The sequence below is a fragment of the Empidonax traillii genome, unplaced genomic scaffold, assembly GCF_003031625.1.
Source record: "Empidonax traillii isolate 1590-97213 ecotype Southwest subspecies unplaced genomic scaffold, ASM303162v1 scaffold1938:size48270, whole genome shotgun sequence".
NCBI classification, from domain to species: Eukaryota; Metazoa; Chordata; class Aves; order Passeriformes; family Tyrannidae; genus Empidonax; species Empidonax traillii.
This window is the reverse complement of record NW_020957131.1, coordinates 8,761-35,404: the sequence shown is the minus strand read 5'-3', so window position 1 is coordinate 35,404 and position 26,644 is coordinate 8,761. Positions and strand designations below refer to the sequence as shown.

Genomic DNA, 26,644 nt, shown 5'->3' with positions numbered 1-26,644 from the left:
GCCCTGCTCTGATGGCTCAGGGATGCCCGGGGGGCAGTGTCCAGGCTGGGGGGCAGGTCTGTAGGATCCATGGGCAGGCAGGAGAGCGGGGATCCCTCCAGTGGCTTCTCCACCAGCCAGGATTTGCCCCAGCCCTCTCTTGCTGAAGGTTTGGGAGGAGGTTTTGGAGCTCAGCATCCAGCTGCCCGAGCTGGGGGCTGGCCAGGGCAGATGCCAGGGTGAGCCACGGGCAAAGCCCACGGGTACGTGAGCCCCTCGCCCACACAGCTCTGCTGTTTGCTCCTCCCCCGGGCTCCCGACGGTTCGTGGGGAGAGGGGGAGGATTGGGGGTGCCCACCGAGCCCCTTCCCGGGCACAGCGGGGCGGGCGCGGGGAGGCGGGGGTGGGGTGCTAATCCCGGTAATCCCCGACGGGACGGGCCGGGCCGGGCCGGGACGGGCAGGTGCGGCGGCCAATGGCGGGGGCGCGGGGGGGGCGGCGGGACCGCCCCCGGCCTCAGGTGCCCAAAGCGGGCCGCGCCGCACCGCTCCCGGTGCCGGTGCCGTTCCCGTCCCGTGGACGCCGCTCCTGTCCCTTCGGTGCCGCCTCGTCCCGCCGCTCCCGCTCCCGTCCCGTGGGTGCCGGTCCCTCGGTGCCGGTGCCGCTCCTGTGCGGTCGGTGCCGCTCCCTCGGTGCCGTGCGGTGGGCGCGGATGGCTGCGCGGGGCGCGGGCCCGTGGCTGCTGCTGGCCGCGGTGCTGTGCGCGGCTGCCGAGCCGCGCTGCCCGTCGTGCCCGGCGGGCGCGGAGCGGCGGCTGCTGGAGGAGGTGGCCAAGAAGCAGCTGCTGGAGAAGCTGCGGCTCCGCGATCGCCCGCGGCTCTCCCACGCCGTGCCCCGCGCGGCCGTGGCCCGCGCCCTGCGGCGGCTGCAGGCGGGAGGCGCCCGCCGGGGCCCCGCCGGCGAGGAGGAGGAGGAGGAGGAGCAGGGCTACGAGATCATCAGCTTCGCAGAGACAGGTGGGTTTGCGCGACCCCCCGTGGGAGCCCACGCGGTCCCCGGCGGGGCGCGGGGTCCCTGTCCCTGGGGACTCCCGGGGACGTGCAGCCCCGTGGGGACCGGGAGCCAGGCGGGCTGCGGGTGGCTCGGGAGGTGACTCACCTGCAGCACCGGTGACATCCCGCTGCTGCGGGAGGGCTCAGCCTGGGACGGGCGAGGTGGCCCCTTTCCTGCTCCTGTCTGTTGGGACCCCAAGGGCTGCAGTGCCAGTCCTCCCTCGAGCAATGGTGCCCTGGAGGATGGGGCATCCCAGGGTGCCCGGGACTCCGGGTGGTCGGAGTCGGGAGGTGCAGGATTGGCCCGGGAGGGCTGGAAACTCTCCATCACCCTGTGCAGAAGGGCCAGGTGAGAGCAGGCATTGCGGTTCTCTCCTGCACCCCTTCTACAGGCAGGGTGGGACAGTCCCCCCACTCCAGGGGTATCATTCCCAGGAAAGGGAGTGGCACAGGGAGGGAGGAAAGTTTGTAGGTGTTTCCTGAGGAGCTGAAGGATGCTGGCCTCGACTAGCAGGGTGGTGGGGCAGCATCCCTCAGCTCTCACCTCCTCACGCCTTTCTCCCCTCAGATCTCACATCTCCCTCCGGTTTGGGGCTGCAGTTCCAGTTCAGCCAGGCCCAGGACCAGGACATTCGCATCCTGCAGGCTCAGCTGTGGCTCTACCTGCGAGTGCCCCGGCCCGGGCTCACCCTGAGCATCTTCCTGGCTGGGGAAGTGGCGGGGAATAATCGCACGCTGCTGGGGGAGAGGCGGCTGAGCTCGGCGGGGAGCGGCTGGCGCTCCTTCCCCCTCCTGCCGGCCCTGCAGGGCTTCTTGGGCGGGCAGAGCCGGACGCTGCGGCTGCAGCTGGAGAGCCGCGGGGACCGGGGGGATGTCCCGGCGCTGCTCAACGCCAGCCGGTCCCACCAGCCCTTCCTGGTGGCCAAGGCGAAGGTGCGGGAGCCCGAGCACCGCGTGGCCAAGCGCAGCCTCCGCTGCAGCCCCACCTCCAGCCTGTGCTGCCGCAAGGACTACTACGTGGACTTCCGCGACATCGGCTGGAACGACTGGATCATCAAGCCCGAGGGCTACCAGATAAACTACTGCGTGGGCCAGTGCCCCCTGCACATGGCGGGCAGCCCCGGGATGGCCTCCTCCTTCCACACGGCCGTCTTCAACCTCGTCAAAGCCAACAACGTGCAGGCCTCGGGCCATTCCTGCTGCGTCCCCACGCGGCGCCGGCCGCTCTCCGTCCTCTACTTCGATCGCAACAGCAACATCGTCAAGACTGACATTCCCGACATGATTGTTGATGCCTGTGGCTGCAGTTAGGGCTGGGGGAGCCGCGCTGGGACCCCCCCCTTCTCCAGGACACTCTCTCTGGTGGAGGGGGAGGGAGCTGGGGAGCTCCCGTGAGCTGGAGGCAGTCAGCCCCTGGTGCGGTGGAGCCCTTTGGAAAGGTTGGGAGGGAGGGAGGGGGTCTCATGAGAGGGAGCAGGGGTTGCCTCCAGAGAGTGCCTGGGGCAGGGGGCTCTGGGGACACGTGGGACGGAGTCAAGGCCATATCAGACTGCCCGAGCCTGGACTGTGGGTGTTGATGGCTCTGGGCATCCCTGGAGCTGGTCCCAAGCTGATCTCACATTCCTGGTGGTCGTGGAACCCTCTGGTGTGGGGTGAGGGGACCTTGCTTGGTTCACACTCAGTGTCCAGGGATGGTCTGCAACTCAGCCTCCTCGGGAGCAGGGTGGGATGTGGGAACAGGTTTGCTTCCTCCCTGTGGGAAGCTGGAGGACAAGGCAGCCCCACTGGTTTCCCTACTGGAACAAACCTTCCTGCATCCAGTTCAGGCCTTTTTCTGGGGACAGGTGGAACAGGCCTGGGAGAGGAGGGTAAATGGTCCGATTTCATCAAGAACTCCAAACCAGCAATGACTGGACAGTCCTCTGCTCCCTGGGGTGCACAGAGCTATGAGGGCCAAGTGTCCAGGTCCTGTGTGTTCCCCCTTTCCCCGGATTTATGTTTTCCTCCCCTGCTCCCCCCCACCAGCCGGGTCTCCTCCAGCCTGGTGCCACCATACAGGGAGTTCTGGCTCAGACTCTGCCTTTAATGTCACACTAAAGGTACAGATTTGGTTTGTGCCTCCAGTTTTGCAGCTGTTTTGGGCTTTTTCAGTAGAGGTTCCTGCAGCCATGGGGACTCCTGGTGCTCCATCCTCTCTGCTGAAGCTCCTGCTCTGCCCTCACCCTCCTGATGCACCCACATGGCCTGTGCTTTAATTTATTATATAACATTTTGCTGTGGCTTCCCAAATAAATGGGTGGAAATGCAATATCCAGGCTCTGGCTTCTTTTTCCTGGGACAACCAGCATGGATGGGGTGGGTGAGAGAATCCTGCTTGGCCAGAAGGTCCCAGGTCCCTCAGGCTCTGGAGCTGGAGCAGCACAGGAGCTGCAGCACAGTGATGCTCTGCTGGGAGCTGAGGGGAGTTGTGGGGGTTTGGGGCCTCCTTGGGTGCTCACAAGGTTAAAGTTGGAATCTTCCCTGTGGATGGGGGTCCCAGGGATCAGGCAGGGGCTGGGAACCAGCTATCACCTCACTGGGGGCTGGAGAGGGCTGGCCTGCAATGGGAGCATCCAAGCTGTGTCCCAGCAGGGCAGGTGCTGGGAGGTGCTGTTCTCCACCTGGGGCAATCCCAAAGGGAGCTCTGGAGGAGACTCTGGCTCTGGGGAGGTGACCCCTAATGCTGAGCCACAGCCCATCCCCAAATCCACCCCTACTGCAGATCCCCTGACAGCGTCTCACCTCCCCAGTGCCCCTGAACACCCCCCAGTGACCCCAATCTCAGCCCCATCCCAGCCAGGGGGTCTGGTGGGTGACGTGGAGTCTCCTTTGGCATTCCAGGTGGGATGCTCTCGGGGTGGGAGGCGCCGCTCACCCCGCTGAGATGCCCCACGCTGGCCCGGGTGCCCCGTTGCGCAAACACCCGCTCAAAGCTCACTTTGGGGCTGTTTTATCTGGGGACAAACCCCCCTCGCGTTCCCAGCTGGGCCCTGCCAGCGGCCAAAGGGCGCCTTTCATCAGCCAGCACAGGGGGCATCCCCCCGGGGCACCGTTCCCAAAATATCCCGCCGTGGGGCAAAGCCAACGGCACCTGCGGGGCGCCTCGGCCTCCCGGGGCACGTGTGGCGGGAGATGGATCCCCGGGGAGCGCCGGGGGGTGTGCGAGGTGTCCACAGTGTCCCCGCTCCCTCCCCGCATCAGCATTCCCAGATCAGCCGTGGGGAGCATCCCACCCAGACACCATAGACGTGTTTTCCTGTGTTTTTCCCGTGGTAGTGGGTGTGTTCCCAGGCGGGGGGGGGGGCGGGGGGTGTCCACGCGCGTGTGCCTGAGGTGCTGACTCACTGACACACTGACACGCTGCCCCCGCGCCGAGGGTGCCGAGCTGGCTGTGGTGGCACCGGTAAATCCCTAAGCCGGGGGATCAGCTGGCCCTGCTCTGAGCCGCTTTGACTTTCCCAAGCGGGAGGCTGGGATTACCCGTGGAGTGAGGGACGTGGCAGGGCCAGGGGGTGGTCGTTCAGAGCCGCTCCACGTGGGGTTGCCCTGGTGCTGGTGGCACTCAGGGGCTCGGAGCTGGTGGCAAAAGGGGCCTGGGGCTGTCTGGCCACACAGATGGTCCTGTGAGGAGAGGACGGTGGGCTTGGGGTGAGTCCTTGGACCCCGAGCGGCTTATCCGGGGTCACACTCAGCTCAGGGGCAAAGCTGCTGAGCCGCTTAATGCTCGTTACAAAACGGCCATGGAGGCAGCCCCTCACCTGTGCCCATCCCCTCACCTGTGCCCACTCCCTCACCTGTGCCCATCCCCTCACCTGTGCCCATCCCCTCACCTGTGCCCATCCCTCACCTGTGCCCATCCCTCACCTGTGCCCACTCCCTCACCTGTGCCCATCCCCTCACCTGTGCCCACCCCCTCACCTGTGCCCATCCCCTCACCTGTGCCCACTCCCTCACCTGTGCCCATCCCCTCACCTGTGCCCATCCCCTCGCCCCTACCTCGGAGCTGCTGAGGTGGAACCCAAGCCATGGCAGTCTGGGGACACCCCAGGACCCCACTGGCAGTTCCCTTCTCCTGCCAGAGGAAATTGGGGCCCCTGCAGGCACTGCCACCTCCCCAGGGGCTTCTCGGGGAGCAGAGACCCCTCCTTACCCTCGCTGTGCTGGGGGGGAGGGCGGCAGGGAAAGGAGCTGATCTCAGGCTGGGCCAGTGGGGAGGGAAACTGAGGCAGGGAGAGGATTGTGCGGGTCTGAGGGGTCCTGAAATCCCGTCCCGATGTGGTCCCTTTGATGTCCCTCTGCCCCGGGGGTCCCTCAGCCATGACAGGGGCCACGCCGTGACGCCGCTCTGTGGAGAGTGATGCCACGGGCGGGACAGGTCAGTGGCGGGGACAGCAGAGTCCCCCGCGGGGTAATCCCGGTAAGCGGCTCCGGGGTCAGCGGGGGGCGCGGTTCGGCCCCGTCACCTTCGGGGCTCGCGCCGGTCACCGGGAGCGCAACGGGCCCCGCCCGCCGCCACCAGGGGGCGCTGCCAGGCCGTGACCCCCCCCGGGACCTCCCGGGTGCGTGGGACGGGACCCCCGAGCGTGTGCGTGGGCTGTGCCTCCTGCGTGTGCCTGGGCTAAGGGGTGTTCCCTCCACGCGTGTGCGAGCTGGAGGGGATGGTCCGTGAGTGGGCTGTGCCCCCGCTGCGTGCGCGTGGCTGTGCTTCTTGACTGTGTGTGGCGCTTCCCGCGGGGTGCGTGGGCTCGGGGGGTGCCCCCCGTGTGTGTGTGTGTGTGTGCTCTGCCCCCCACAAGGCACGTGCTGTGCCCCCCGCTTGTGTTCGGGCTGTGTCCCCCTCCGTGTGCGTGGGCTGGGGGGTGTCCCCTCCCCGTGTGCGTGGGCTGCACTCCCAGTGCGTGTCTGTGTGCGTCTGAACCCCCTGCGTGTCTGTGTAAACGGGCTGCGTCCCCCGCCGTGGGCTGGCGCGGGGTGTGACCCCTCGTGTGGGTGGGCTGTGTCCCCCGTGGATGCCGGGTTGGTGTCTGTCCCCCGCTGCGTGTTCATGGGCTGTGCCCCCGCGCGTGTTTGTGCTGTGCCCGCACGTGTGCACCGTGCACGCGGCGGGTGTGCCCGTGCGTGTTTACACGCGTGACCCCTCACACGGGTGGGCCCAGGCTGTGTGGGTGTGTGTTCAGGGGCTCCCACACGCCGCCTGCGCCCCGTGCCCGCTTGCACAGGTGTGCCCACGCGTGTGCCCAGCTCCGTGCGCGTGGGGCCCCCGCGTGCGGGACCCGCGGGGGGGCAGGGACACTCGTGGGGTGCTGCCGGCCCCTCAGCGTGAGGGACCCGCGGGTGCTCGGGGACACGCGTGGGCTGCTGCCGGCCCTCCGCGTGCGGGAGCGGTGAGCGCGCGTGGGGGGGTGGGTGGGGGGGTGCGCGCGGGCGCGGGGCCGTGCGTGTCCCGGATCCATCCCGGGTTTTCGGGGCCGCCGCTCCCGGCCGGGGTCTCCGTCCCGAGCGCGATCGGCGCCGCCGCCGCAGTTGGCGGAGCGGGACCCGCCGGGACCCGCCGCCCCCGCCGGGCTCCGGTAACTTTCTGCGGGCCCCCGGGGCGGGCCGGGGGAGCGCGGGGGGAGCCGTCCCGTCCCGTCCCGTCCCGCCCCAGCCCGGCAGCCGCCGTCCCCCCTGGATGTGCCGCTTCTCTCCCAGACCGAACCGCCGCCGCCGCCGCCGCCGCCGGGGGAACGGGGGACGCGGAGCCGCCGCCCCGCCTGGGTCCGCTCGGAGCCCCCCGGAGGTAGGAGCCGTCGGGTGGGTCCGGGCCGCGGGATCCCCGCTCCCGGGATGGCGCCGATCCCTCCGCGGGCCGTCCCGGGAGCTCCGGGGCGGGGAGGGGGGGGAGAACCGGGACCTCCACCGGGGCTCCCGGCCGGGGGGACCGGCCACGCGGGGCGGGCAGAGGGGATCGGCCCCACGCGTGCCCCGTCACGTCCCCTCGTGCTCCCGCCCACGGCCGCACGCTCCCGCCGCGCTCTGAGCGCCCGGTGGGTGGTTGGGTGGGTCGGTGCGTGTGGGTGGGCTGGGACGGCCGCACCGGGCCGGTGGAGCCCCTGGCAGCCCGCCGGGGGGAGGCTGCTCGGGGCTGGGGGCTCCTGGGGGCTCCCGGGGGGTGCCGGCTCTGCCCGGATTGGGGGTGTTGGACCGGGAGCAGCGACTGGGTGGAAGTTGCTGCCCCGGCCCCGGTGACGCAGCAGCCGCAGGACTGTCCCGGGGGGCTCTGCCAGCTGTGCCACCCAGCCTGCCAGGCCCGGGCCACCCTGAGCCTCGTACCCTACCAGCCGGGGGTGTCCGTGGGGCTCTGGCACCCACCTCGTTGGCCCCCACACCCAGGAGCTTTGGCAGGGCACGGGGACGGCCCCGCGGCCGGAGCGGCCGGATGGACCCACCGGCAGCACCCGCTGTTCCCGGGGCCCTGGCACAACTCCGGGGTGTTGGCGTGGGGACAATGGGTGCCCCCGGTCCCCTGATGTCCTGCCAGGCCGTGAGATGGCACTGGAGGCTGCGGTGACGGCCTGGGGGCCGCACCTCTCCGGGGAGGATGGTGAGGACGGAGGGATGGCGCTGAGGGATGCTTGTGGCATTCCAGTGCTGTGTTTGGGGGCTGAGGAAACACTGGCTACTCCAGCCACAGCTGGGGTCCTGCACCCAGCCCTGGAAGCAGTCTGGGGGCCGGGCAGATGCTGCTGGAGACCCTGAGTCCAGGAGTTTCCCCCCTCTCTGCTCCGTAGGCTGTGTGTGGCAAACCTGAGCCGATGGATGCGGGTGGGCACTGGGTTTGGGGGGAAGGGAGGAGGAAACAGCTGGATGAAGTTTCTCCTTCAGAAATTCAGACCTAGGAAAACTTCCCAGTTTTCCTGCTGCGTCCAGCCGGGGCTGACGCTGCTTCTGTGGGCGACAGGGAACTGTTGCCCCGGGGGGGACCCTCATGTCCCCCCCCATATTCCAGGGGCCTTTCCATCACAAAGCCAAGCACAAAGTCAGGAGCAGGTGGGGAGCCCGGGGTCTCCGGGCCCCCAGGGCTGGTGTGGTGGGAGGTGGTGGAACAAATGCAGTGCTGGGGCTGGCTGAGCTGCGAGGATCTCCCTGGAGCAGGGAAGTTTCCATGCCGGGAGTGAGTCAGCGCGGACACCTTGTGACGCTGCCCGGGTGGGACAGGCTGTGGAGAGGCGGCTGAGGAGCTCGGGCTCCGAGTGGGATCCGTGGCTCGCTGTCCAGAGCCTGGGGAGTCACATCATGTTGGGTTTAGGTTGGATATTCAGGAAAATTCCTTCCCCGAAAGGCTGAGCGGGCACCGGAGCGGGCAGTGGTGGAGTCGCCGTCCCTGGAATTGTTCAAAAAACACGTGGATGTGGCACTTGGGGACACGGGTTAGTGGTGGCCCTGTCAGTGCTGGCTTAGTGGTCGGACTCGATGACCTTGGAGGGCTTTTCCCAACCATAATGATTCCATGAGTCCCGGATTCCAATGGAGGGCCCTGCGTTCAGTGGCACTGCTGTTCAGGACACCCCGCAGCTCCAGCCCCTTATCCCTGGGGAATGCTGCCCTTCCCACCACTCCAGCCTGTGCCCATCCACACACCTGCACAGGTGCCCCCTGAACACGTGTGTTCACGTGTGTTCACGTGTGTTCACGTGTGCACAGCTCAAGGGGTGTTTGGGTGATGCTCCCACGCTCGTGGTGGGATTTTTGGGGTTCCCTGTCCCAGGCTGGTCACGGGACTGAGGGCTCCTGATGGGAGCACACAGTGAGTGTGTGCCCACCTCAATCCCTACAGCACATCCAAAGCCTTGGGAAGCTGCAGGATAAGAGGGTGAACAGCTGATAAAATAAAATGAAGTGAAAGAGCTGCCTGGGGAGTGGGAAGAAGCAGCAAAGCAGAGTCGGGTTTCAAGCTCTGCTGCGTGCAGGGTGAGGCTGGGGGGTGTTTCCAGATGTGGAAACCCCACTGTCCAACTCCCAGCCCAGATTTAGGGAAGCAGAGCCCTGTCTGGTGCCCCCGGGGGGGGAGAGAATGTTCTCAAGGGGATGGAGTTGCTGTGTGGGGACAGAGCAGGTCTCCAGCCAAGGAACAGGCCACCACCATTCGGGGCAGATACTTCAGGAGAGACAAATGGATCCCAGCAGGAGGAGGATGGCTGGGGATTTTGGGAACAGCCCGAGGACACTCACTCCAGTGGGTAGAGGGGTGTCCTGCCCCAGGAAGCTCACGAAACCCCCCAAGGGTGCTGCCTTGCTCCACGCTCAGCACATCAAGCCACAGGCATTCCCACAGATTAACAGGATTCCTGTCATATATCCCATCCTTTAATGGATGCTGGAGTCCCTGCCGGGTCCTGCACATCCTCCTCTTCCCATCTTTGGAGGAATCCTGCGGGACGGAGCTGCTGGAGCGGGAAGAGGCTAGGTGTGAGTGCCCTGACTGCAGCAGGAGGATGGATTCCGCTGCCTGCCCTGTCCAAACTCTGCTCCCTGGGCCAGGCAGGATGTCCAGGGTGTCCCCAGCCCCTGTGTCCCTGGGCTGGGATGATGCTGGATGCCATGGGAAGGAGCAGTGCCTGCCAGGGGCTCCCACAGCCGGGACTCAGAGCTGTTATGGGTCCCACATGTTCCCTCCAGCGCCAGGGAGGAAGAGGGAAGCATAAAAATTCCTCGCAGCAGCTGCTGCTGCCATGTGTGTGCCCCCCTTGCCCTCACCCCAAAACCTTCTCCCCACCCAGCCTCCAGCCCAGGGAAGGTGGGGGTGGGGGAAGTGGCTTTAGGGGAGCTGTTTGGGGGGCAGCCTGTGCTGGGGGCCAAAGCAAACAACGTGCAGTGACAGTCGCCCACCCGCCCGCCCAGGGACCACCTATGGAGCCCCCCCCCGCCCCTGCCCGGCCTGCCACGGCTTCCTGAGCGGCTCTGCTGTGCTGGAGGGCTGGGGGGTCCCTGCTTGCCGGGGGGAACAGGAGCCTGCAGCCCCCTCCGTGGGTTATCCCTGCCCTGGGATCGCAGGATCAGGCTGCCTGCCTTCCCCTTCCCGAAGCACACGTGTGTCAGCGTGTGTTAACGTGTCCAGGGACGTGTCAGGGCACGGCCCCGGGTGGGTGTGGGTGCACGTGGGAGCGCGGGGTGAATGGGTTTGCCCCCTGAGATGCGGCGTTTGGGGTGCTGGGGGACACCTGGAGGGGTGAGTGGCCTGGGGAGGGACCTCGGGTCCTCCCTGGGAGTGGTGCGAAGGGCAGGGAAGGATTTTGGGATTGGGTGGGGAATGGGGATGTGTGACAGGGCGAGGGGAGGGCGGATGGAGCGGGGGGGATGTCCCAAGTCTGTCCTGCCAGGGACGTCCCTGCCCCTTTCCCTCCACACCAGCCTAAACGTCCCGGTTCTTCCCCATCTCCGCTTTTCCAGGCCAGGGACCACCTTGGAACGAGCTGGGCAGCCCCCACCAGCAGGGGATCGTGACCCTGAGTGGTCCCCTTTCAGACCCCCTGAACCTGAAGCGATGTGCTTTGTGGGGCCGCGGTTCTGGGCAGATTAGCTGCCCCCTGTGGAGGGGCTGGGCCCGGCCCTAAAGCCCGGCCTAACGGGGGGGTCGGGGGCAGCAGACGGGGGGTTGGTTCTGCTGGAGGCAGAGTGCAGAAACGTGTGGGGTCAGGGAAGCAGTTCTGAGCGTGGACTGGGGTCCTGGGGCAGGGAAAAGGGGCTTGTTCCGAGGGGGCATCTCCCACTCTTTGCTGGGCTGTGCAGCACTGGGGGGACATCCCAGCTGGGAGGAGTGGGGTGACTCTGCCAGGCCCCCCCTGACCCACCAGGGGGTTGGGACGTGTCCATGTGATCCTGGACTGCCTCTGGCCCAGGGGAGCTGGAAGGTCTCTGCCAGCCTGCAGACTCACAGCCCGGGCTTGGGGTCGGGGTTAGGGTTGGGTGATCTCGGGGCTGCAGGGGTGGCAGTGCCCGTGGGGGGCTCGGGGATTTACCTACTCCAGGGGATGAAAAGGGTACAGAGGGGTCTTCTGGGGTGTCCCCCCACCCTGGCCCCTGCCACACCACCACACCCTGCTCCCTGTCTGCCTCTCCTCCCTGCTCTGACCCTCCCTTGCTCCTCCCTAAGTGAGGATTTGGGATGACTGGGCCCTCCCTTGGCCGTTGGAGCTCCCCCCACACACGTGTGCTCATCCCACACGTATGTAACACGCCTGAGCACACGGACATACATCCGTGTGTCCATACATCCAGGGGTGTCCGTGCCCACGTCTGTCTCCCTCCTTCCCACGCTCTCTACCCCCACCACCCATCGCTTTTGGGGTGTCTCCGCTCCCAGCACCCGTCGGTGTCACCACCACACCGACATCGCCCCCGAAACAGCTGCCAGGTGACCCCGAACGGGGGTGCACACGCACAGACACGCAGAGAACACGTGTGTTCACACAGGCACTGACAGCAGCGCGGCTGACCCACGCACACAGCCCCCCCCCCCGGGCCCCCCCGACCCCCCACGCCGGGGGCTGTGCCGGCGGGTGATGGATTGTGCCACACACAGCTCGGGGCCGGGCTCTGGGACCGCGGGGGCTAATCCAGCCCTGACATCACATTCCTCCACAGTGGGGCTCCAGGCGGGGTTAACCCTACCGGGGCTGGGGGCTCGGGGTCCCCCCATCACCCTCAGGGGCTGGGTGGGGTGGGGGCCCTGCTGCACCCCCCGCTGCACCCACCACCACGGGCTGGGGGGGCAGGAGCGTTCCCGGTGCGTGTGGGACCTGGGGTGGGGGTCTGCACCGTCATGGGGAGCTGGGGTGGGTGGTCTGCCCCATCCCAGGGCGCAGTGGGGTGCCAGGGTGGGGGTCTGACCCATCACAGGGTGGGAGGCCGCAGCCAACTCCTTCTCCTGCTTCCCTGGTGTCCCAAGGCCATCCGTGCCCATGTCTGCCTCTCCCTCCTTCCCACCATCCCTGCTCCATCAGTTATCAGTGCTGGGGTCTCTCTGCTCCCACCACCCATCAGTTTTGGGGTCTCTGTGCTCCCACCACCCCTCGGTGTCGCCGTCCCAACCTTGTCCTGCCCCTCCATCCCCTTTCCCTCCCTGCCTTCTCCTCCGTCTCCTTCCCTCTCCCCCCCACCCCGTTCCCCAGTGTCCTCAGGAAACTGGAGCCAGATGACAGATTTTAGATGTGTTTGCAGGAAATAAAAGGCGAGGAGCTGGGACGGGGGGGGAGGGGGGCGGCCAGCCCTGACCCCCTCCCGCGCCGCGTTTGGGCGTCTGGAGCCAGCCCTGCTCCGAGAGCTCCCGCCGCTGGCTGCGCTCCTGGTTTTCTTGGCAGAGGGGAGCAGGAATGTGTTTCAGTTTGAGTTTCTTGGCAGGAGGAGAGCGAGGGAAGATTCCCCTCATCCCGCCTGCGCCTGGCTCTCAAATTTATGCCCAAAGGCTGCGACTTGGGTGGGCCGTGGCGGTGTGCGGCCGGCGGGGGAGGCGAGCGCGGCGGTGGGCGAGACGCCGGATGGTTCCCATTGCTTCCCGTGGCTTCCCATCGCTTCCCATTGGCTCCCGGCGATCCCGGCCCCAGCCAGCCTCCCTCGGCTCGGGGGATGGGGGGGCCGCCGGGATTCGGGGAGCCCCTGTGGACCCCACGAGTTGTGGGGAGCGTCCTGGGGCCAGCGGCGGCGGGGTTTGGGTGGGTTTGGTGCCGTGTAGCCCCCCGGTGTTCCGTGCTGGCGCTCGGTGGGGGGATGTGGGGGGCTGGGGGGGTCGTGGCACTGCATCGTGCCCACCTGACACCCTCCTGGCACCCACCTTGCCGGGCTGGTGCCGCACACCCGTGTGTTCCCCGCGCAGGGGGACACGCTGTGCACACGCGTGTGCTCCGTGTGCTCCGTGTGCCCAGCCCTGTCCAAGGCCAGGTTGGACGGGGCTTGGAGCAACCTGGGCAGGGCGAGGGGTCAGGCAGGAGGCTCCCCTGGGCCTAATCCCCAAACCTTCCTGTGAGGCCCAGGGGCCAGCGGGCAGGTGAGACCCCCCCCCTCTCCTCTGCCCCCCCGCCCCCTGGTTCCTCCTCATCTCCCCTTCCCCTTTGCCTCCCCAGTCCCACCACCTTCCCGGGCAGCCCCCTCCCCTGTGCCTGCCCCGCTGCCCCCCCCTCCATTCTTCCCGCCTGACACTCTCACAAAGCCCCGAGACGAGCTTTCAAAGGGGCAACTCATGCGGAAGAATTGCTGCCCCCCTCGCCCCCCCCCCGCTCCAAACGCAACCCAGCGCTTTTCCCAGCAGGGTGAGGGGCTCCCACTCCCCCAGACCCCTTGTTTGGGGCGATTCCCTCCGTCTCTGAGGGGGAGGCTGAGGGGGCAGGAGCCCTTGTTCCCAGTGCCACCCACATCTGCCTCGTCCTGCGGTGGCTTCTCCTGCTCCTCTGGCCTTCGTGTCAGCCCTCGGGGGTCTCGGGGCACGACAGGGACCGGGGTGGGGTGGCTGGAGGGGTGGGGGGGCAGGACAGTGACCGTGGGAAGGAGTGGATGAGGCACAGGGTGGTGGCTGTGGGTGGGGATGGAGTTGGGGGGCAGGACAGTGACCTGGGCGTGGGGATGGATCGGGGGCAGGACGGTGGCCCTGGGTGGGGTTGGGACCAGGCTCAGGGCAGGACCTCAGGGATCCACGGTGGGCTGGGCTGAGCCCCTGGGCAGGGGCACGATGCGTGGGTGGGACAGGGCAGGGTGGGGACCCGCGGGCAGGGTGGGGACCCACGGGCAAGGCAGGGCTGGGTGGGACCTGTGGATGCTGGAAGATCTGGGGAGAGAGGAGCAGGGAGCCAGCTCTGGTCCTTGGCCCGGGAATGGTTCCAGCTGTGCCTCGCTTTCCCATTTCGTAGAATCCCAGGATGGTTTGGGTTGGAAGGGACCGTAAAGCCCATCCAGTCCCACCCCCTGCCCTGGGCAGGGACCCCTTCCACCAGCCCAGGTTGCTCCAAGCCCCGTCCAACCCGGCCTTGGACACTCCCAGGGATCCAGAGGCAGCCACAGCTTCTGTGGGCACCCTGTGCCAGGGCCTCACCATCCTCACAGGGAGGAGTTTCCTCCCAACAGCCCCAAATCTCCCCTGTTTTAGCTTCAAACCAGCCCGGGGGGGTCTCCGGTCCGGGGGGGTCCCGCGTCCTGCGGCGCCCCCTGGCGGCCAAACTCACTCCACCTCCTCCCCCCCCCAGTCCCTCCCCGCAGCCCCCCGGGCCCCGCCGCCGCCCCGATGCGCCCCTGAGACCCCCCCGGGCCCCACCGAGACATGTTCGACCCCGCCGGACCCCCGGCCGCCGGCTACAGCGAGCACTGCTGCCTGCGCCCCCCCCACGGACCCGCCCCCGCCGCCCCGGGACCACCAGGTGGGTCATGTGGGGGGTCCCCCGCTCTGGCTTCACCCCCCGGGGGTCAGGGGTGCTCCGGGGGTCCCTCTTCCCCATCCAGCTCACCTGTCCTCCCTCCTCCAGGCCTGGATTTCCCCGTGTGCCACCAGCCCGGCCACCGCGGGTACGGGCTGGCACCGGGGGCCGAACACCCCGGTGATGGTGAGTCTCCTGTTCTGGGGGGCTGTGGGGGGTTCCAGAGGGGGCTCAGCATTCCCCCCCTTCCCTCCCCCAGCCCATGCTGAGGGCAGTGCCCCCCGCTCTGCCCCCCCAGGCTCCCGGTTCTCCACGCCCCGCGGTGTGGGGAAGCTGGGGAAGAAGCGGGCGCTGTCCATCTCCCCCCTGTCCGACTCCAGCATCGACCTGCAGACCGTGATCCGCACCTCCCCCAACTCCCTCGTCGCCTTCATCAACTCCCGCTGCGCCTCCGCCGGCGGCTCCTACGGCCACCTGTCCATCAGCACCATCAGGTGGGCACCTGGCTGAGCCGGCTGGGATGGTGGGGAGGGGATGTTTGCTCATGGAGACCTCAATCCTCTCCCCTGATGGCGTCACCTGCTCGTCCCTTTGCTCTCCACAGCCCGTCCCTGGGGTACCAGAGCCCGCCCGGGCAGCAGAAGGGCCAAGGTCACCTGTACACAACCCCCCCTCCCTGCAGCTCCCACGAGCACCTGCCCACGCGCCCGGGGCTCCTGCACCACCCACCCGCTCGTGGGGCCCTCAAACACTGCCAGGTGAGAAGGGGGATCCCTGTGAGCCAGGGATCCATGTGGGGTGTGCATCCCTGTGAACCAGGGATCCATGTGGGGTGTGCATCCCTGTGAACCAGGAATCCCTGGGAGCCAGGGATCCATGGGAGCCAGGGATCCATGTGGGGTGTGCATCCCTGGGAGCCAGGGATCCATGGGAACTCAGTATCTGTGTGAATGGTGCATCCGTGTAGGGATGTCTCCCTGTAAGGATTCATCCCACATAAGCCACGTTCCAGAGGGAATCAGTGCTGACTGCTCCCCACTCTCCTTGCCCCGCAGCAGCAGCTGAAGCTGGAGTGGAGCCTGAGCAGCCCCCTGAGTGCCAGATTCCCAGAGGAGCGATCCGAGGGTGACATCTCCAGCCCAGCGTCCACAGGCACCCAGGTACATCCCAGGCTGTGGGACCCCCCCTCCCCCCGCAACGTCCCCAGGGCTCCACAGTCCCAGCACCGCTCCCATGGGTGCTCACCCGGCCCTGCTCCCCCAGGACCCCCTGCTGGGCATGCTGGATGTTCGGGAAGAGCTGGAGAAGGAGGATGGAAAACCCGAGTGCGAGGCCGTGTATGAGACCAACTGTTACTGGGACGGCTGTGCCAAGGAGTTCGACACCCAGGAGCAGCTGGTGCACGTGAGTCAGGGGCTGCCAGGGTGCCCCCACCCCAAAATCTGCCCTCAGGCTGCCATGTGACTCCCCCCTGGATCAACCCACGATTCCTGCTCCCAGTTCCCACCACCTGCCCTGGGAACTCACCGTGATGCTGAAATCCCCCTGACCACCCTGTGACCCCTCTGTCTGCTCCTGGCCCTTCCAAAAGTGCCCCCAAACATCCCCTGTACCCTCTGCCTCCTCCAAACACCACCAGCTGACCTTTTACCCCGAACTCTGCTGTCTCCACTGACTATCCCAGTCCCTTTATGTCCCTTCCTGCCATCCCAATCCCTCTACATCCCTTTCTCCCGTGCTGTTCCTGTATCTCCCTGTCTCCTGTCCCCCTCCCCTGTGCCACCAGCGACACCCCTCTCCCTCCTTTAGCACATCAACAACGAGCACATCCACGGGGAGAAGAAGGAGTTCGTGTGCCACTGGGCAGCGTGTTCCCGGGAGCAGAGGCCCTTCAAGGCCCAGTACATGCTGGTGGTGCACATGAGGCGTCACACGGGCGAGAAACCCCACAAGTGCACGGTGAGGTGCCCGAAATCCCTCAGAAACGCTCGGTGGCCGACGTGCCGCGGGCGGGGTGGGGGTGACCTGTCCTCCCCCTGTTCTCTTGCAGTTTGAGGGCTGTAACAAGGCCTATTCCCGCCTGGAGAACCTCAAGACCCACCTGCGCTCGCACACGGGGGAGAAGCCCTACGTGTGTGAGCACGAGGGCTGCAACAAGGCCTTTTCCAACGCCTCCGACCGCGCCAAGCACCAAAACCGCACCCATTCCAACGAGGTACGGCCCCTCCCCGGGCTCCCCACGTGCCTCTGCATCGGTCCCGCCCTCCAACAACTCCCCACATCCCTTTGCCATCTCTGAACGCCCCCTTGGTCATCGCCATTCCCACTGGGAGACCTTTATGTGGTTCCTGGGGAGCCTCCCCGAGTTCCCCCCGCCAGCACCCCCCTCCGAGGGGACTCACCCTCTTTGATCCAGAGGGAGGGGAGGGGGTTTTTCTTTAAGGGAGGGGGCTCTGGTTGGAGCTGAACCCGTGCCCCCTCCCTCCCCCCGGGCAGAAACCGTACGTCTGCAAGATCCCCGGCTGCACCAAGCGCTACACCGACCCCAGCTCCCTGCGCAAGCACGTCAAGACGGTGCACGGCCCCGACGCCCACGTCACCAAGAAGCACCGGGGGGACGTGGGGCCGGGCCGGGCGCTGCCCACCCCCAGCGCCCCCCCGGACATGAAGCAGGAGAAGGACACGAACGGCCCCGGCGAGGCCCGCAAGGACGACGGGAAACTCCTGGTGCCCGACCTGGCCTTGGTGAGGGGCTCGGCGCGGGGGGCGGTGGGGGAGGGAGGGGGGATTTGGTGGTGAGGGTCATCCCTGGGTGATGCTGCAAGAGGAAACAGCCTCCAGTTGTGCTGGGGGAGATTTAAGTTGGATATCAGGGAAAGTTTCCTTGTGGAAAGGCTCGTCAGGCGTTGGAAGGGGCTGCCCGAGGTGGTGGTGGAGTGCCCGTCCCTGAAAGTGTTCAGGAATCACGTGGATGTGGCACCTGGGGACGTGATTAGTGGTGTGAAGGTGGCAGTGTCGGGTTAATGGTTTCACTCAGTGATCCCAGAGGCTTTTCCAACCTCAGTGATTCCGTGATTCCAACATAGTGGATACCTGACCCCCCCTTCCCTTGGTCCCTACTCTGGTCCCCTCAGAAGCCGCAGCCCAGCCCGGGTGGGCAGTCCTCGTGCAGCAGTGACCACTCCCCCCTGGGCAGCACCACCAACAACGACAGCGGCGTGGAGATGGCAGGAAACGCCGGTGGCAGCTACGAGGACCTGTCCACACTGGAGGACGTGGTGCCCGGGGAGCCCATGGGCACCTCGGGGCTCATGGCCCTGCACAAGCTGGAAAACCTTCGCATCGACAAGCTGAAGCAGCTGAGGAAACCGGCGGCTTCCAAGGGCCTGAACCTGCCCCCCATCCCTGGAGCCGGTGAGAGGGGGGTGCCCTCCCACTGGGGGGAGGGAGCCATCCCATGGGAACTGTGTGGGGGGCTCTGGGGGGCACTCAGAGGTTTCCAAGCACTCCTGTTATTAATGGTGCACCCCAAAGTCTGGACTGTGCTCCGGCGAGACCTGAGAGCCCACCTGAGGGTGGGGAGGCCCTGGCACTGGTTTGCCCAGAGAAGCTGTGGCTGCCCCATCCCTGGGAGTGTCCAAGGACTGGTTGGAGCAACCTGGGATAGCGGAGGGTGTCCCTGCCCATGGCAGGGAGTGGGACCAGATGGTCTTTAAGATCCCTCCCAACCCAAACCGTTCCAGGATTCAATGACCTTTCCAACCTAAATGAGCTTCTGCCCCTCTTGGTTGGCACCACTGGCACCTTCTCCCTGTCCCCTCAGGGCCTGACCACAGAGGAGCCACATCCCGAGTGCCCCGTGGTAACAACTCCTCCTTCTTTCCCCCAGGCCTGCCCGGGGAGGTGCCCGGGCTCCCAGTGCCACCCCCGGCCTCTCACCGGCGCATCGCGGAGCTGTCGGCGGCCGAGCTGGGGCTGGCGGCCCTGGGCGAGCGCCGGAGCAGCGGCACCAGCACCGTCAGCTCCGCCTACACCGTGAGCCGCCGCTCGTCCCTGGTGTCCCCGTACCCACCGTGCCCGGGCGGCGGCGAGGGGGCCGCGATGCCCGGCGGGGCCTGCCCGGCCGACGGCTACGACCCCACAGCGTCCCCCGACGGGTCGCGGCGCTCCAGCGGTGCCAGCCTGTGCGGGGGCCTGCCGGGCGTGGGCAGCCTCACCCCGGCCCAGCGCTACCGCCTCAAGGCCAAGTACGCCGCGGCCACGGGCGGGCCCCCCCCGACCCCTCTGCCCGGCGTGGAACGGGCAGCCCTGGGCGGGCACGGCGCCGTGCCCCCGGGATACCCCGCGCCCGCCGGGCCCCGCGGCGTGCCCAACGGGCTGCTGCGAAGGCACAGCTCCAACGAGCACCCCGGCTACCCGGGCAGCGTGCCCCCTCACCTGGCGCCCCGGCACGGCGCCCGGCGGGCGAGCGACCCTGCCCGGAGCGCGGCCAAGCCTCCGGCCGTGCCCAGGGTGCAGCGCTTCAAGAGCGTGGGCAACGTGAGCGTGCCGGGCGCGGGCAGGACGGCGCTGCAGCCCCTGGGCGGCTCCGAGGCCAACCTGCAGCGCCACGGCTTCTCCCCGCGGCCCCCCAGCATCACCGAGAATGTCTTCCTGGAGAGCGTGGGGGGCCCCGGCCCCGAGCCCGGCCTGCTGGAGATGGAGCAGTACCTGGGCTATCCCGAGGAAAGCTTCCCGTGCCCGGGCACCGGCGTGGAGCTCCAGGGCGGCATCTACGGCGCTCAGCGGACCGTGGGGGGCACGCCCGGGGACGTGGAGGAGGGGCTGCTGCAGGCCGAGTTCTCCCTCCCGCCGTGCCAGATGAACCAGCACTTCCCCGCTTTGCCAGCTGGGAACGGGGCCGTGGCAGTGCCTTGGGAAGGACCCCCCCAGGGCACGCTGGACATCAGCTCCGGTCAGAGCGTCAGCGCTGCCACCATGTCCGGGCCGCACTGTCCCCATCAGAGCGGCCAGTACCCCCACCCCGGTTCCTGTGGGCAGCACCCCAAACTGGCCAGCCCGTGCCAGGACGGCGGATTTTCCGGGGGGCACCGGTCCTACCGACTCCAGATCAAATCCGAGCAGCGATACCCGGCGCCCGCCCCAGCACTTGCTCCCTGCCCTGGCACCAAACTGACCGGGCCCCCACCGCCCCCCCCGGCCTTTGGTCACGCCATGGACGTGGGGCCGGGCGGGTACCCCCCTGCGGGACCGGCACCCAGTGGGTACGTGGGCATCGCCAGCCCCGGCGCCCGCAGAGCCCAGACCCCCACCCTGCAGACCAAAGAAGTGATGGTCCGGAGCTACGTGGAGGCCCAGCAGGCGCTGATGTGGGGGGAGCAGCCCCCCCCCAAGGGAGGGGCATCCGGCACAGGGCTGGGCGGCGAGCCCGGGCAGTGCCAGGCCGTGCCGGCACCACCGTACCTCAGCCCCAGGTACTGCGGCTACCAACCCAAACCCGATCACCTGCCGGGCCTGGCGGAGCCCCAGCACCTCCTGAACCCCCCCTGCTTCAACCCCGAGATGGTCCCACACCCTCCAGGTGGCCCGAAGCCGCCGGGTCACCCGGCCAACCTGAGCTACGCGGGCAGCCTGGCACAGCCAGGGCACGGCTACGACGGGCTGGACACCGGCTCCCGGCACCTGCTGCGCCTGCCCCCCGCCCGCCCCATGCCCGAGGGGCCTGGCAACCCCCTGGGGTACTACCCGGGCCAGAGCACCCACGGGCAGGGCGGCAAAGGCGGGCACAAGCTGCTGGGCCAGGTGGCAGCGAGCTGTGGGGGCCCCGGGCACTACGGGGGGAGCTCGGAGGGACTCAAAGGCACCTCCTGTTACTACCTGGACTCGGGGGAGCAGGTGTCCAACAGCCTGGACTCCCTGGACCTGGAGAACACGCACCTTGACTTCGCTGCCATCGTGGAGGACGAGGAGACCCCCCCGGCACTGCCCGGCCCCCCCAGCCCGGCCGGGGGGCTCCTGCTGCCCTCCCCGGGGGGTGCCAACATGGCAGTGGGGGACATGAGCTCCATGCTGAGCACGCTGGCAGGGGAGAGCCACTTCCTCAACTCCCTGTCCTAAGCAGGGGTACCCACCCTCAGGTGGCACCTCCGTGACTGGGGAGGGGTGAGGATCCTCCTCACACACAGGTTGATGCCTTGGGGGGGGAACGGGGAGCACCCCTGAAGCCCCCCCCTTGTCCAGTGTCTGACTGCCACCCTCGCTCGGGGGGGGACGTTGCTGGGTCCCACACACAGCCCCCACCCTTCAGGTCACCTCTGGTGGGGGGTACTGGTTTTACTGGGCCCTTATTCCAGTGCCTCGGAGCGTGTCCCACCTGCCCCCTCCCCAGCCTTAATGCCAAACCAAAGAGCCCCCTACCCCCTGGGCAGGCCCCATCCCAGTGTTCCCAGTGCCCCCCACCCCAAATCCCAGTCTGTCTGGACTGCAAGCCCCCCATCCTGCTCTGGGGGGGGGCCAGATCCCCAGGGATGGGGGGGGGAGGGGTGCCTGTACATAGTGTTCATAATGTCTGTCTGTCTGGGGGGTCCCCCCAAACCTCCCGTCTGTGAGAGCACCAGCAGTGCCCCCCAATTAAACCCTTTCTCAGGGGACTGTGACTGTGTCCTTTGTCACCCCTGCGAGGGCTCCAGGCTGGGCCCTGGTCCAGGGGGTTGGATGGGACCCCCAGATCCCCCCTTGGGACCGATGCCCCCTGGCAGCAGCTCCCTCACCCTGTGGATCAGGGATCCAGAGCATCCGGGGGGGCCTCTGGGCTGTTCCCGGAGCCCAGAGTGAGCAAAACTGGTTAAAAAGTGATGAGTGCCCCAAATAATGCAAATGGCCCGAAATAATGCAATCGATTATGCAAAAAAATTGGTTAAAATAATTCAATTATGCAAAATTAGCTGGAGACAGCACAATTAATGATGAAAAATTTGCTTAAAATAGCACAAGTAATGATGCAAAAAATTGCCTGAAATAACGCAATTTTGTACAATTTGCTTAAAGTGACAATAATGTGAAAAATACTTAAAATAATGCCATTTTCTTAAAGTAATGAAATTTATGATGCAGGAATTGCTTAAAGTAATGCATTCGTGCAAAATCGGTTAGAATAATGCAATTAAACCTGCAAAATTTGTTTAAATAACTCAACTTTGCATGATTAGGTTAAAATAATGTAATTAATGATGCAAAAAATGCTTAAGATGCAGTTCGGCGTAATTTGCTTGAAATAATCCAATTAATGATGCAAAACCGCTTAAAACAGTGCAGAACTTGCTTAAAATAGCAGAATTAATAAGCAAATTCGGCATTAGAATAACGCGATTGACAATTAAAAAAAAACCAACAACAACAACAAAAAAAAAGCTTAAAATAACGCGATTATGGAAATCAGGGGAGTCTCTCCCCGCACGCCCAAAGCCTCGTCACGCCGTAATTAACCCGTAATTAACCCGCGATTACAGCGGGGACGCGGCGGAGGGCGCCCCCTGGCGGTGGCGGGGGGTGAGCGCAGCGCTCTCGGGGTGGGGGGTCCGTCGGTCCCCCCCATGTCCCGCTCTGAGCCTGCAGCGCTCCGGGAGCCCCGAGCCGGCCTCCGGGGGGACACTCTGTGGGCCGGGAGCCCCCCGGGATGTGCCCATCAGTCCTTCAGAACGAGCGGGGACCCGGGACAGAGCGGGACCCCCTGGGAACCAGAGCCCCCCACCCCCTCAGCTGGGTGCTGCCCCCCCTTTCCTGCCCCCTCCCCAGGGCAGCGACACCAGAGGGGACAGCGCTTGGGGACCCCCGGCCCCGGGACAGCGTGGGGAGCGCTCGAGAGGAAATACAGCCGGGGCTGTGGGTGGGAGAACAATAAATAGGTGATAAATAGCGATAAATAGAGGTGGGGGGACAAGGCACGGGGTGGGGGGGCAAGGCACAGGGACACACCACGGTGCTGGCAGCAGGAATAGAGGTGAGGGGCTGCCAGGCCCCCCCTCTCTGCTCTGGGCCCCGCTCAGGCCGCAGCAGGGCCCGGGAGAGCCCCCACCATGGGCTCGGAGCCAGCGGGACAGGTCCCCTCCGTCACTTCCCTGCTCGCTCCTTGTGCGACTCTGTCACCACCTGCTGCGGGAGGAGAATTTGGGGGTCAGCCCCACGTCACGGTTGGAGCCCCCCAGGCAGGGACACCCCACCCCCCCCAGGCCTCACCTGCCCGTCCCGTGTCTCGATGGTTTTGATGAGCACCATCCTCCGTGCCGGGATCTCCGCGGGCTGGGGCTCCAGCACTGGGCACAGAGGGGCCGTCAGCCCCCTCTGCCCCCCACTCTGGGCACCCTGAGCAGGGGCACGGGGACCCACCCCCATCCCTGTGGGGTCTCTCCCCCCAAGGATTGACCCCAGACCTAATGAGGGACCCCCAGCTCACCCCTCACCTGAGCTTCTCACGCTGAAGGAGGTGGTGGGGTGCAGGGGGACGGTGATCCTGGGGGGAGAGAGGGGGTGAGGGGGGTCTGGGGCTCCTGGGCACTGCCGGTGACCCCAACCCTTCCACACACTCGAGTCCACGACCTTCATCCCGGCTCAGGCGGGGGCTGTTCCCATGGGCTGCCAGGCTGGCACCGGGAGCGGAGCCAGAGGCAGCTCCCCCACCATCACACCAGCCCCTGGCCTTGCCTTTATCTCGGCAGCGAGAAGCTCCCGTGGGAACCTCTTGTTTTCCTGTGGGAACAGGGCCTGGAGCTGCCTCCTCCCAGGAAAACACCACGGCAACCCAGGCTGCCCTCACCGGCTCTCCTCGCCCTCCAGCAGCTTGCGGTACGTGGCGATCTCGATGTCCAGGGCCATCTTGACATTGAGCAGGTCCTGGTACTCGCGCAGGTGCCGCGCCATCTCCTCCTTCATCTGCTGGATCTCCTGCTCCAGCCGCCCCACCACGTCCTGGTAGTTCCCGATCTCCTCCCCGAACTCATCCTCCATCTCCCGCATCTGCCGCTGCAGCGCCTCGTTCTGCGGGGGTGGAGAAGGGGCTGCATAGGGCTGGGGTGGGGGCACCCCCCAGGCACCCCCCCGGCTCTCACCATGCCCTTCAGCCCATCCACCTCGCAGGTCAGGCTCTGGATCTGCCGCCGGGACTCGTTCATCTCCTGCTTGGCCAGGCGCAGGGCCTCGTGGTTGCGGTTGGCCGCGTCCGAGAGGTCGGCGAACTGCGAGGGCCGGGCGAGCTGTGGCTCTGGGGCACCTCAACTGCCCCCTCCCCGGCCCCTCCCGACCCCCCAGCCCCGGGTACCTTGGACTTGTACCACTCCTCGGCCTCCTGCAGGTTCTTGACGGCGATGCTCTCGTACTGGGTGCGGATCTCGCGCAGCGCGGCCGTCAGCTCGGGTTTGCAAACCTCCACCTCCAGCGGCGCCGCCGGGCTCGGGGCGCTCACCTCCAGGTCCCGCAGCTCCTGCGGGGGCACGTGGCTGTCACCTCGTGGGCACACGGACCTGACCCGCTGCCCCCACCCCACCCCGGGCCCCACCTCCTCGTGCAGCTTCTTGAGGAAGCCGATCTCGTCCATGAGCAGCTCGACCTTGCGCTCCAGCTCCAGGCGGGACAGCATGGCGTGGTCCAGGTCCTGGGGGAGAGGCTGGGATGAGCTGCAGGGCAGCATGGAGGGGATGGCAACCACTTGGATCTTCCCCCCTTCCCGGGGCGGTGGAGGATGGAGATTGGGCACTGCACGGGGGGGACAGGCCCCCCAGTCCCCTCACCTTGCGGAACAGCACCAGGCTCTTCTCTGCGTCCTCACGCTTGTGTGTCTCATCTTCCAGCCTGGGGACAGCAGGGGTGAGAGGGAGGTGAGAGACAGGGTGCAGACCCCTCCTCGTGCCTCCTGTTGCAGCACCCCCCACACTGGAGGCCCATGAGGATGGATTGTCCCCCGGTGCTCCTACAGGTCCACTTCCAGTGACCCCACCCTGCCCCTCCCAGTGCCCCATCCCTCTGCAGAGCCCAGATCTCCCAGTACCTCCCAGTGTTCCCCATGCATCCCCAGTGCCTTCCCCAGCATCTGCTGAACACATCCCCAGTCCCCTTCCCAGTACCCCGGGGGCATCCCCCAGTCCCCATCCTGGCATCCCCAGGGCTCATCCATCCCCATCCCGGTGCATCCTCTGGTCCCAGCACATCCCTCATCCCGGTGCATTCCCCATTCCCCACCCTGGTGCAGCTCTCATCCCATCCCATCCCTCATCCCATGACATCCCTCATCCCAGCTCACCCCCCGATCCCTCTCTGGCACATTCCCCAGTCCTTATCCCGTGCATCCCTCATCCCAACTCATCCCTGGTCCCCATCCCGGCACATCCCTCATCCCAGCGCATCCCCGGGTCCCTCTCTGACACATTTCCCAGCGCATCCCTCATCCCAGCGCATCCCCGGGTCCCTCTCTGACACATTTCCCAGCTCATCCCTCATCCCGATGCATCCCCGGTCCCCATCCCGCTGCCTCCCCCGGCCCCGCCGCCCGCCCACCGCTGCCGCAGGGCCACCAGGTCGGTGGCGAGCCCGTCCCGCTCGGCCTGGAGCCGGTCCCGGTCGCGGCCGAGGCGCTCCAGCCGCTCCCGCAGCCCCCGCAGCTCCCCCTGCACCAGCCCGGTGCGGGGCCCGGTGGCGGCGGCGGCGGCGCGGCCCAGGGCGGCGCGGAGGGTCCCGTTCTGCCGCTCCAGCGCCCGCACCCGCTCCAGGAAAGCGGCGAAACGATCGTTCAGCGCCGCCAGCTCCTCCCGCTCCGCGCTCCGCGCTGCCGCCGCCGCCGCCAGCCGGCCCGGGGCCACGGCGAGGGGCGGCGACGCCCGGGGGTCGCGATCGCGCCGGCTCATGGTACCACCGGGAGGGCGGCGGCTGCCGGGACCGGCTGTTTATAGCGGACAGCGGCTCCGCCCCGCTGGGGACACCGGGGGTACGGACGAGAGGGGAGGGGTCTCCCGGTCGGGGGGAGGACCGGGGGCTGCGGATATCCCCTCCCGGGGGCGGGGAGAGGGGCTGCGGGACGGGGGGCTGCAGGGTCCGGAGACCCCCTCGGGATGCGGGTGGGTCCCGTCTCGAGGATGCAGCATCAGGTGTGGGGGGGAAGAGGGGCCGGGGGCGCCCGGGAGACACAGACCCCCGACTCGGGCAGAGGGAGCCGGTGGGGTCCCCCCCAGGTAGCACGGGCAGACCCCCCCAGTTGGAAAGCAGGGAGGGGCCGGGGGCTGCAGGGCCCAGCACAGCCCCCATCTCAGCTGGGTGCCGGGATGCTCAGCACGCACGGAGGGCGGGCCGGTCCCTCCCCGCGGTGCCGGGGCAGCCGTGACTCGGCTCTGCGGGAGTCGCCATGTGCGGGCAGCGCTGGACAACGGGCTCGGCCCTCCCCGGCCCCCCTTTCCGGGCAGAGAGGGCGGCACTTACGGGAAAGGATCAGTGTGCCCTGTCCAGGGGCTGGGGGAGGGTCCCTCCCGCCCAGGACCCCCCTCCCAGCTCCGCAGAGCACCGCACTGAGAGTGGCTCTGTGCCAGGAGCAGCACAGCACCACGTCCAGCCCAGCCTGTCTGCACCAGGGCTGGGTCCTACCCATGCACAGGGGGGTCCCCCCCACTTGGCAACCCCCAGGGACAGCAGAATGGGGAGGGGGACATCAAGCCCTCGTGGTAAACAGCCCAGCAGGGCACTGCCAGCTCACAGCACAGGACCCAGCCAGGAACTCCCATCCCACACAACTCCCCAGTCCCCCCTCAGCACAGTCCCTGTGCCAGCTGGCAGCACAGCCAGGCAGCCAGCCCGGCCAGGGCCACCCCTCCCCAGGGACATCCCCCCCAGGTCACCACAAGGCAGATTGTCCCAGCACAAAGAACGAGGCAGGAGTGGAAATAGCCATTTTAATGAACAGCACCACAGTGTAACACAAGAGACAAGGCACTAGTATTCCGCCCCCTCGTCATCCCCCTCCATGCTGTCGGCCCCCACCTCCTCGTAATCCTTCTCCAGGGCAGCCATATCCTCCCGGGCCTCCGAGAACTCCCCCTCCTCCATGCCCTCCCCCACGTACCAGTGCACGAACGCCCGCTTGGCGTACATCAGGTCAAACTTGTGGTCCAGGCGGGCCCAGGCCTCGGCGATGGCCGTGGTGTTGCTCAGCATGCACAC

The 26,644-nt window shown here is 67.0% G+C and overlaps 4 protein-coding genes across 4 annotated transcripts in view; 3 read left to right on the top strand and 1 right to left on the bottom strand.

The window, feature by feature from the left end:
• LOC114071282 (inhibin beta C chain-like) overlaps positions 1–13,813 on the top strand; it is a 21,311-nt gene extending 7,498 nt beyond the window's left edge. The window contains exon 3 of the mRNA XM_027909073.1: positions 13,785–13,813. The gene's annotated coding sequence lies outside the window, so the exon portion shown is untranslated. The remainder of the gene's footprint in view (positions 1–13,784) is intronic.
• Positions 692–3,271, top strand: INHBE (inhibin subunit beta E). Its single transcript, XM_027909075.1, has 2 exons — positions 692–995; positions 1,600–3,271. Exons 1-2 carry the CDS (start codon positions 692–694, stop codon positions 2,340–2,342), a joined length of 1,047 nt encoding a protein of 348 aa, XP_027764876.1. The 3' UTR covers positions 2,343–3,271.
• Positions 13,814–14,341: 528 nt separating the features above from the next.
• Positions 14,342–20,566, top strand: GLI1 (GLI family zinc finger 1). The gene is made up of 11 exons (XM_027909072.1): positions 14,342–14,452; positions 14,558–14,635; positions 14,748–14,943; positions 15,054–15,207; positions 15,508–15,609; positions 15,713–15,853; positions 16,259–16,408; positions 16,500–16,664; positions 16,946–17,194; positions 17,584–17,863; positions 18,339–20,566. The coding sequence occupies exons 1-11, from the start codon at positions 14,356–14,358 to the stop codon at positions 20,564–20,566; spliced, it is 3,840 nt and encodes a 1,279-aa protein (XP_027764873.1). The 5' UTR covers positions 14,342–14,355.
• On the bottom strand, positions 19,639–25,341 carry LOC114071279 (peripherin-like). Its single transcript, XM_027909071.1, has 10 exons — positions 24,995–25,341; positions 24,232–24,292; positions 24,000–24,095; positions 23,763–23,924; positions 23,554–23,679; positions 23,262–23,482; positions 22,909–22,958; positions 22,685–22,761; positions 22,547–22,600; positions 19,639–19,650 (listed from the first exon to the last, which is right to left on the bottom strand). The coding sequence occupies exons 1-9, from the start codon at positions 25,339–25,341 to the stop codon at positions 22,559–22,561; spliced, it is 1,182 nt and encodes a 393-aa protein (XP_027764872.1). The 3' UTR covers positions 19,639–19,650; positions 22,547–22,558.
• Positions 25,342–26,644: the final 1,303 nt, after the last annotated feature.

Excerpts from the sequence above, each read along its gene's own strand:
- LOC114071279 (XM_027909071.1), bottom strand. The coding sequence starts at position 25,341 with ATGAGCCGGCGCGATCGCGACCCCCGGGCGTCGCCGCCCCTCGCCGTG. Across the intron at positions 24,293-24,994 it reads CTGGTGGCCCTGCGGCAGCG|GCTGGAAGATGAGACACACA; the intron begins GTGGGCGGGCGG and ends TGCTGTCCCCAG. Across the intron at positions 23,483-23,553 it reads TGGATGGGCTGAAGGGCATG|AACGAGGCGCTGCAGCGGCA; the intron begins GTGAGAGCCGGG and ends CCACCCCCGCAG.
- INHBE (XM_027909075.1), top strand. The coding sequence starts at position 692 with ATGGCTGCGCGGGGCGCGGGCCCGTGGCTGCTGCTGGCCGCGGTGCTG. Across the intron at positions 996-1,599 it reads CATCAGCTTCGCAGAGACAG|ATCTCACATCTCCCTCCGGT; the intron begins GTGGGTTTGCGC and ends TTCTCCCCTCAG.
- GLI1 (XM_027909072.1), top strand. The coding sequence starts at position 14,356 with ATGTTCGACCCCGCCGGACCCCCGGCCGCCGGCTACAGCGAGCACTGC. Across the intron at positions 15,208-15,507 it reads GGGCCCTCAAACACTGCCAG|CAGCTGAAGCTGGAGTGGAG; the intron begins GTGAGAAGGGGG and ends GCCCCGCAGCAG. Across the intron at positions 15,854-16,258 it reads CCCAGGAGCAGCTGGTGCAC|CACATCAACAACGAGCACAT; the intron begins GTGAGTCAGGGG and ends TCCCTCCTTTAG.